General features: G+C 31.4%; 1 protein-coding gene across 1 annotated transcript in view; it reads left to right on the top strand.

Moving 5' to 3' along the window:
- The window catches only part of LOC106458236 (ankyrin-3-like), a 217,974-nt gene extending 207,539 nt beyond the window's left edge, over positions 1–10,435 (top strand). Inside the window, 4 exon segments of the mRNA XM_013917714.2 lie at positions 1,293–1,736; positions 6,966–7,007; positions 8,339–8,438; positions 9,097–10,435. Coding sequence (XP_013773168.2) covers positions 1,293–1,736; positions 6,966–7,007; positions 8,339–8,438; positions 9,097–9,256 — 746 coding nt within the window. The 3' untranslated portion in view covers positions 9,257–10,435.
- Positions 10,436–10,542: the final 107 nt, after the last annotated feature.

Here is a 10,542-nt window from a genome sequence, read left to right as displayed (position 1 = left end):
TGTCAAATCCCAGTGGCTTAGTGGTAAGTCAAAAGGCTTATTATGCGAAAACATCCTGTTCTTGATACCTGTGGTGGACACAGCACAAATATCCTATTGTGTAGCTTTGTTGTTCTTTATATTGAAGAACAGAATACCATCTCTAATGGGCCCGGCATGGCCGGGTGGTTAGGGACCTCAACTCGAAATATGCGGGTCGCTGGTTCAAATCCCCATCCCAACAAACATGCTCGCCCTTTCAGCCATGGGGTCATTATAATGTGATGGTTAATCTCACTATTCGTTGGTAAAAGAGTAGCCCAAGAGTTGGTGGTGGGTGGTAATGACTAGCTGCCTTCCCTCTAGTCTTACACTGCTGAATTAGAGATGGCTAGCACAGATAGCCCTCGTGTAGTTTTGCATGAAATTAAAAAAAAAAAAAAAACATCTCTAATAACATCAAATGTTCTTCAGGAATTTATATGTCCTAGATGCAGCTCTGTATATTGGGTCTGCCACCAGACAGCTAAAAATACATGTATAAGAACTTTCAAACTTGTTGATAACATATCTATTTTAAAAGACCAAGCTATTCAAAATTGTGAGAATTCTTCATATCAAAGAGACATTGTTAATTTGTAAATTAAGGCATGAACTAAACAAAACTAGTTCATTGATTGACTTATTGTTAGCAATGTTAAAATAATTTTAGAAAAAGAAACTGAAAATTAGTAATACTTTAAATCTTAATTTGACAATGTTGTCAAAGTAGATGTTAATATTTACCAAATGCATAGTATACTGAGAAAGAAATAATCTAGAATGAGTCCATTTTAACAGAACAAAATATATAGGCAGGTGAAGATATGTAAATCTGCAGAAGCAGATCTAGTAAATAATGTGGCCAGATTGGTTATTGGTTTAAATTTATTGTTTTTATGTTGCTTTTGATGTATATATAGAACTCTAAAGTGGTATTTTAAACTGTTATGAATATGTTTTATTTTTTCTTTCAAAGATCTAGATGTTTGACACTGTTTATTCTCATTTTTTACTTTGTTGCTCCCATCCCCCTCTCTTCCATTTTCTTCCCTTAATGCAGTTATATAGTGACTGTTTTTAGCTTCTTAAACCAATAATTTTTATTTCTACAATACTATTTAATTTTCTAATGGCCATTCACACAAACTAAGAGCAGTGACCAGTTCTTCTGAGTCACAGAGTGTAATATGAAAGATGGGAGTAGCATTGTCAAGAATGCTTAGAAAATGAGGCACATTACTTATTAGGCTGTGATGCTGTATATGAGATAGGTCAGAGGGAGGGTGAGGAACTAGAGAAGAAAAATGATCAAGAAGAAGAGAAAATTGAGCTGCTTTCTCCAGAGAACAAGGAGGGAGCCACGACACAATCAGAGGACCTTTCTCCAGAGAACAAGGAGGAAGCCACGACACAATCAAAGGACTCCCCAGTTGAGATTATGGAGGAAAGTGATATTTACCCAGAGGGTGAGGTTCAGCTGAAGCCACTTGTAATTACTCCAGAAACACAGCGTAGATACATGTGTATTCCTGCCAAACATAAAAAACAGTATGAACCAGCTATAGACATCACAGGAAAAGAGTTGCACATAGATGAGACCTTTTCTGCCCCACCAATAATCACAGATCCTGAAGAAGGAAAACTCTTTGTTGATACTTCATATGTTCATCGCTCACAGTCGACCCCAGATTTTGTAATTCTGACTGAAACTGAAGGTACAAGTATTTAAAGTTGGGTGGGAGTAAGAATATGTGAGTTCAGACTCTTTTTAACACTAACCCATCAGAAACCTAACAATCAAATGTAGAAGAGATTCTTCATGTTTTTTATATGAGAACACCTCCTTCTATATTTTCATTACTGCTGCCATATTTAGGGAGAAAAAAACTCATAGGTAGATAATCTTTATCTTGTACTGAAAAACAACAGCTTAAAATATGTAAGATAAATTAATATGTTAAGTCATTTGAAGAAAATTTTGTTGAAAAGAAATAAGGCCTAAGTAGAGTACTGATACAAGTGCCTCTTAGGTTATTCAACAAATAGCCATTTTTCAGAATATATAAACTCTGATTTGAATCATTTATTCATGAACAACTTAGTACCTTTGTTAAACATTTTAAATATGTTTCTTGAAAAACTACAAAACAAATTAACAATCTTAAGTTAATATGCTTGCTTACATAAGCTAAGATGAAATAATTAATTAAAAACATAGTTAGAGATTTAATGGAATTTGTGCACAATGATTTTTTTTTCATTTTGTTTTATAAGCCTCATAGATGAAAGTTTAACATTTGGATTCAGCATGATTGAATAAATTTCTTTGCTATGATAAACAGCTTAATAGAATTTATTCATACAAAAAAGCATTTTTGATGTCTGTTGATATTTTCTCATGATTACTTGGTTGGTTATCTTCCTTTCCCTATGTTGAACATAATTACAGTTTTAAAATAGATGAAATGAAATGAAATCTATCAATGTTTCTGACTTGAAAATTTTAAATATCAGTGTAAAAAAAATACAATAAATAATCGAATAACAGTTTTTTTTATATATTCAGTGGGCTTAATCTGGTAAATATGTCATCATTACCACTCCTATTATGTCTTTACTAAACTTTAATGCACAATCCTACTGTTCACTATCCACAAATGGCATATGATCAAAGAATAAGTACTTTTTGTGATGTACAACTTTCTAATAAAACTAAACCCAAGCTCTTTCATGAACACAGATGGTTATCACTCTTACACCCTTCCTTTGTCATAATAACCTTAGTCCATGTGGACAGGAGTTATCAAACATTTTGTATCTTGTAACAAAAATGTAAGTGTTTGTGGACGTGTCTCATAAAGAAGTTTGAAATGTGAGGCATGTTACCTGAGCTAAAGATTCTATTTCTTAATAATATCTGTTTGTACCTGAAAGAAGAGGTCTAAACTGTTTCTCATCTTCCTAATATATGCTTAGAAGTATGAAGAACTGAATACATTGATACATACAAAAGTGAAATCTCAGACAACTATAGTTGTAATATTTTTTATGAAGTTAAGAGTTCTGTTTGAACAAATGTTATGCAAGCACCTTCATCAAATAAGAAACAAAATCGTATGGAATTTTTCAACTCTCTGAAACAGGTTGAACATATTGTATTAATCATTTTGGATATGAAAGCATACTTTCTGGAAGACTTGGTATTGATGAAAAAACTAGAAGAGGTGCTGGTCCTCATAAAATGCATTTTCAATCAGTAAAGCTGTTTTAAAATTCCCAACACTTGAATTAATCACAGGTAATAAGAAAATCATATCAACCAGTAAATATATTCAAACATTTTAGAAAAGTCCATTTATTCATCTGTAAGGAGAGAAAAGTGCTCAGTTATATTATTTTTCTCCCTATGGGTCACTGGAATTGGTTTATGAATAACTTGACCACTAAAAGAAACTCTTAGAAATATATTGTAGAAAAAATTCCATAGTGTCAGCATATTTCAGTCTGATTATGAATAAAAACTGAGGTTAACGGAACTGAACAAAGTTTTGCTAGTGAAGTAAGAAGTGCCTCAATGAAATGAAGAATGAAGTCCTTGCAAAAACACAATTTAGTTTTGTGGAGCATAATGTATATGAGGTTTTGGTACATTAAGATATAGAAAACATTACTGAATAACAAATGAAAGGAAATTTTGAAGAAAATGAAATTATAATAAAGCAAGTGGAATAAGAAAGTTTTGAAAAAAGATGAATATAGGCAAATGTGTGTTGCACTAGCCAGAACATTCATTTATTTCAGAGTAAGACCTTGTTGAAAATCATGAATTATTTGAATGATTTGTATATGCTAAAGTATTGGTGTTCACCACAACCATGAGTCATGACACCAAGGGTGACAAGTTTAGCACCTATGCATTTGATGAATTTTATTATTTGAATGATTTGTATATGCTAAAGTATTGGTGTTCACCACAACTGTGAGTCATGACACCATGGGTGACAAGATTACCATTTATGTACAGTGCAATTGCACCTGGGTAACTGGAAATAATAAAAAGCCTTTCCAAAGATAAATATAGAGTAAGATTTTAAACCATGTAGAAACAAAGTACACAACTGCAATGAGCTCCAAAAAACCATTACCCATGACCAAAAATTACCTCATTCACAAGGTGAAGATTATGGTTGTATATGAGAGCCTTCTTACCCAAAAAAGCAATTGCAATGAAACTAGGTGTATCTTCTAGTACTTACAAATACTATCAAACAGTGTTTTGAAGTTGACAAACTTCAGTCACACCTTGAAACCAATGACTGTTTTCATGAGAAATAAGCCAAAAAACTAGAATCAAAGCACTCTCATTATACTGTTTAATCCTCCAGTATACCTCCAACTGAATTTTGTGCTTTTGGTGTGCTTAAACATATTCGTGGAAGCTGAAATCTATGTGCAATAGAAGATTTATGAGAAGTTTGTTAAAATGTATTACCTAAAAGTAACCTCGCAATCCTTCATGGTAGCTTGTTACAATGGAAATTTCACTGTTAGGCAATAGTGAATAATCATGGCTGTTAAACTAATCATGAATGATAAAGTAGCTCCAAGGTCAACATCAGACATAAAGTGTGATTAATATTGCTATACCCAAAGACAGTAAGAAGCAAAACATTTGCTGAAACAATAAATATACCAAAAGAAAGGACATGCTTAATATCAAAAGCTCACAATATGGATTAGAAAGTAACATATTTGTTTCACAGAAATATTTTCTTTTGAACAAAAAAATGAATGAGCATCAGTTAGGAATATGTAGTACTGACAAAAAAATCCAAAATGAGCTATAAAGAAAGAGAAGAACTTCTTGAATTAAAAAATGGTTCTGTCAAGTATCTGTATTACTTACAAATTTGTGTCACCTTATAATAAAATCGACCACAAGCTAAAATAAAGTAAGTTGTTTATTAGGTTTGTTCTTCTATAATGGAATTTAAAATGATAATGTATTACAAAAATTACAGAGAATCAGAAAAGGAAGTAATCGTTCCCACTTTCTTCGTTAGAGAAAGAAAAAGTGCATAAATCAGAAGAAAAAAGATTATGCATGTTTCTTATCCTTACAGACTGCTTCTGAGCAGAAAAAGGACCTGAAAACTTACAGAAAGTTCAGGAATTTCCCAAAAAATATGTCCTCCTTATTGGTAAAAGTGGTAATAAGAATATCAGAAGGTCAGTGAGGAAGGGAAAGATAACCATCATGAGGACATTAAAGAGGACACTTAACATTAGACCCTCAGATTCATAAATATTGTTGAAAGTCTTGATGCTAAAGAGAAGATTTAGAATTCCCCCAGTGTTAGTTTCTTACCATTCTACTAAAGTTGAAGATTACAAAATAAAAGAGAACAAATATATATATATATATATATATGAACTAGAAATTTCTAGTGAAGCCTAAAGTGTGCACAGTAAATTTCAGTGTCAATTGCTTGTGTACAGACAGAAAATTTCATGAAAATATGAATGAGGTTCATAATGATAGACTGGATCTGCATAACAACAAGTATTGACAACTAGATGAAAAATTTACTGACGTACAAAATGTTATTGCAGAAAATTATAAAAAAAAGTGAATAAGTTTACAATACATTAGTATGTTGTATGTGAGCCCTTTGTTTTACATGGTGCATTACATCTTGTTTTTCATGCTTCCATACAATTTATAAACCTACAATTGTAGAATATTGTTCCAAATGTCCTATATTATTCCACTTATTTAAAACAAGTTTGTCTTTTGACTTATCAGGACTGGTGTAGTCCATCCAAGCCATGGTTGTGAATGCTCTGTGAGCTTTTATACATTCAAATACCATTTCTTACTAATTTGATTTATGCTTGTAATCATTTTCTTGCTGAAAGCTGAATCCCTGCCCAATGAATTATGTCCCCGAAGAAATGAAGTGATGGATCAGAATATGCCTTCACTTATCAGCAGTCAGGGTGTCGTCAGTTTTGTGTATATCACTGACACATAGCTGAGATGCAGCCCAAAGCTTGTACATTAATTATGATACCATTCTCCTCTCCATCAATGAACAATCTGTTATTGATCATTCCGGAATGATTCAAACTTGGATTCAGCTGTAACAAGAGCACACATTTCCAGCTTTGCTTGTTCCACTGTTTGTGATCTGATGCCCACTTTCACATCTTGGTTTGGTTACCTTTTCTCAGCAGCTACACATCCAAAGAGACCACTTCATTCTATCTTACTTTATTTGAGGTTACACTCACAACTGTATTTACAAGAATGTGGTTGGCAAGATCTGTATTCAACCATCATTTATCATATAAAATATACTCTGATATAATTAACATAACTTTTGGAGATCCAACTAATACATGGAGTTATGCCACAATTTTTCACATGGAGTAACCTTTACCAGCCAAAATTTTGATTTCTTTATGCTTGTCATGCAGTTCTTCAATTCTGTGAACCATGACTGGATTCAGCCAAACAACATGCTGATGATTTTTAAGTGTAAACTGAATTCAAACAGTTAAATTGGAGTATAAAATGAGTAACATCCATATACAAAAAGTGTTTCACTCGGAACATTGGCAGGTTATTGGGTGTCCAACTCATGCACACACACTCTTTGCACTGTAAATTTAAGAACATTTTTAATTTACCATAAAGTCAGTATATTAGCTATGAAAGTTGAGTACTTTCAGAGAACAGACGTGATTAATGAAATTATTAGTGATTTCTCTTAGTGCAAAATATTCTTTTGTTTCATGACTTACACAACAGAAATAAAATACTACTGTGTATTAATGTTTAAATTATAACTGAAAGAAAGCATATTTTGAAAATAATAGCTCATCTTTATCCTCATATCCCCTTTTTTGTCTTTCTTTCTGCCACTATATTGATCTCCTAGCCTTTACATTCCATCCAAAGATGGAGGAGACAAAAGCAGCAGGTAAAGTGTTGTAGAGTATAAGCTTCATTGCAAAGGTTCTGATTTATACTCACAATATATTCTGATAATGATCTAATGATAATAAATGTTTAGCTGGTTCCTAACAGTACTTAACTATTCTTTGTGTTTATATCTTGTGCTTATAGTGTTTCATTCTGTTACAGGAGCTCATTAATCCATGAAAGTGTACAATATACAATATAAATGTTTAGCTGGTCCCTAACAGTACTTAACTATTTTGTGTGTTTATATCTTGTGCTTACGGTGTTTCATCCTGTTACATGAAAGTGTTTAATATACTTGTTTTTTTATATAACAGCTGGAGTTGCTGTATTTCGTGTGGTTTGACTATGAACAGCCTATTTGAAATGCATGATTTTTTAAAACTTTGTGTGTTAAGTATATCAACCACAATACATTTGAACAGTGAGAAATGTGTGAAATAGTGCAGTCAAGTAGTAACTTGTTGCTTAAATACATATAATAAAGTGTATGACTTTTGTGATGTAATACTGTGACTGTAATAATGAAGTATACCTAGTGCCTGGTTTTTTTTTGTTGTTACTTAATGCAATAATTATTTGATGACCCTGTTTTTGATGTTGTATTGTGAAATGTAATGACAGCTACAGTGTACTAATGTTGTCTCATAACCAATGAATTTTGTATTGTAAAAAACACCTGTGTGTGTAAATGAAAACTACCATAGTTATTGAAGTTTCATTATTGTATTATATACGTATAGGTATCAGTTCTACATAAATATACATAGTTGTATGTTTCTACTAACCATAATCTCAGAAATGTAGTCTTTTTATTGTTTTCTTTGAGTTTTAAAACACGTAACACCTCATTGTCTGTAAAACTGATGGATCATCAGATGTCTGATTTACATAACAATGAACTGAAGAGGGGGATTAACATTATTTTAGAACAGTGGTTTTTACCTTGTCACAGCTCATGTATGATATTACAGATTTTGATCATATTTTCAAATGTGCTTGTCAGTGCATTATTTTTGGTCCATTGTTCTTCACTCAGTTTTTTTTTTTACTTTTCTGAAAGATAAAAATGTACCTACAGTAATGGCAAGAACGTAAAATATTTTAAAATAAGACTATAAATGCTTGAGTAAACCTTAAGTCTTAATAGCAATAGCAGTGTTTGACTTAAAGTATTTTACTACTAAGGGTAAATATCATTAAAATATTTAAAATATGATAATGTAAGTACTAGCCATTTAGTTAACTATAGAAATTTCTGAAGCAGTGATGCCTTTATTCCTATTTGCTCTAAAGTTAGGTTAATATACACACATTTTTCTCTTATAGACAGAGAACAAGATGGACAAAGTAGTGGCCTTTTGCAGCAAGATAGGGAACATAAGAATGGTGATGATTATTGGATTGGACAGAGTACCACAGGAACCAGGTATAGCAGTTTCTTTGTTAACAAATAAAATATTCATAGTTATTTAAATTATTTTGGGCTTTGAGTTTTGAAGAAGGCTTGATCTTTAGTTTGAAAATTAGACAAATAATTGTAGTCATGGGAAGTCTGCTTTGCATCATTGTTTCATATAGCTTTCAGACTCTTCTATATGAATTATAACAGACCTGACTGGATTTAGTGTTCAAAATGATTATAGGATCATCAAAACTCATATTCATAGAAAGTAGCTAAATTCAAGTCGATAAATTGTTTATCAGATCTCTTTTCATCAGTCTGGGACTAGTGTTATCACATGGAAAAACTAATGACATTTTATGAGTGAAGAAACACATTGCATTTACAGTAACAAGATAAGTGCCTTTTCATCATTCATGATGTTTTCACTGTATACAAAATATTTTATACTTTTGAAAAGTAAGACTTTTTTTATGATATAAAACCCTCTACCTTTATACTTTAATGTTTTCACCATAACAGCCTCAACGTGATACCTTTCATAATCAATATTCAAGCAGATCTATGCAAAACATTTTTTGTTCTTTATAAAATATAATTTGCTAAGGTTAAATTAACATAAAATATTAGGTTACCAAATTGTGCTATTAACATTGATATATTATATACTTTATTTATTTAGATCGGTGACCACACATACAGTCACCACAGTAGGAGCTGATGGTCAGCAACATACTGTCACTCAAGTGTCCACACATTACGATGATGAATTGGATGAAAATCTGAAGGAAAGCATACAGGAGATTAAAAACCAGTTCACATCTGATGAAGCCAGTCATTAGGCATTCTACATTTTAACCACATTGAGTAAAAGGTTGTTGTTTTTTTTAAGACTAACAATGCTGTGTTCTTTTGGTTAGCTATTCTTCCCATATTATATTAGTTTTATGAGTGTTGTTGTTAATGTTTCAGTCAATGAATTTCAAATGCTTTTGGCTGAACTTAGATTATTTTTAAAACCTTTGAGGTGGTAGAGAAGAACTAATGCCTTTTTTTTTCTAAAAACTCCAAATACTATGAAGAAATGTAGCCATTGCTATTTTGACATTCGAGCTTACTGTGCCATAAGTGTACATGTTGATCATTTAGCTAAATGTAGAGTTTGCTTTACTGCCTTGCTTTGAAAAAAATGTTGTAAAAACATATTAATATCACTAGTGTATGAGTTTTATTTGTTTTCCTTGTAAAAATGTTTTTGTTTGTTCACATTTGAAATAAATCTTTAATTTTTTTGTCAAAATTACCTGAAAACTTTATTAAATTAGTATATTTCTACCATAAGTAAGCACACACACAGTATAGTTAATTTTTATCGTAAAAATTATTATATGCTGAAAAGGAGACATGGTTTAATCTTTTTTTTCAACTTCTGTACATTTGTGTTAATCATTTTACTTTACAATGGGAAAGTAAATAAAAAATCTTAATATAGAGATAGCATGTTTAACTTTGAAATTTGGAAATTATTAACTATTTTTCTGATTGGATGTTTATTTTTTACCAAAACTATTGTCCTTGTGTAAGAGATATTAATATTAGGTATTGTATTTTTTAATACTTTTTAAAAACATTGCGTTATACTGTACAAAATATAATTCTGGTTATATCCACCAAGAGCTCTTTCAACCAGAATTTAAATAATTGTGACTTATTCAAAGGAATTAGATTTTTTCTTATATAAGTTCCTTACCATTTTCATCTACTGTCTTTGAAAACATGCACTAATTTATGATTCAGTCATAGTTTTCCATGGTATATATTTTTTTATCAGGCAGCTTACTAGTACAGTGTTCTAAAAGTACATGTAGAAGCAATTTTTTTCTGTCGTTGTTGGTAAAACAGCAGTTAAATTCTCTCAGTGTTCAAGAATTTAAATTTAAGTTAATGAAAATGTGTTGTGATTTATACTCTACAGCTTAGTTTCTAACGCAATAAAGCTTTCTTGTTTAGACAAGTGTTTACATTTTTGTGTAGTGAATATTTTCATTAGCGTGATTGTTATTATTCTCTTTCTCTCTCAGGGTTAAAACATATCGTACTGCCCCTAATTAACGCCCCCTGGGGCGTT

Source organism: Limulus polyphemus, unplaced genomic scaffold (assembly GCF_000517525.1).
Source record: "Limulus polyphemus unplaced genomic scaffold, Limulus_polyphemus-2.1.2 Scaffold433, whole genome shotgun sequence".
Lineage (NCBI taxonomy): Eukaryota > Metazoa > Arthropoda > Merostomata > Xiphosura > Limulidae > Limulus > Limulus polyphemus.
Note: the sequence above shows the minus strand (reverse complement) of the source record. Positions and strands in the feature narration are given on the sequence as shown.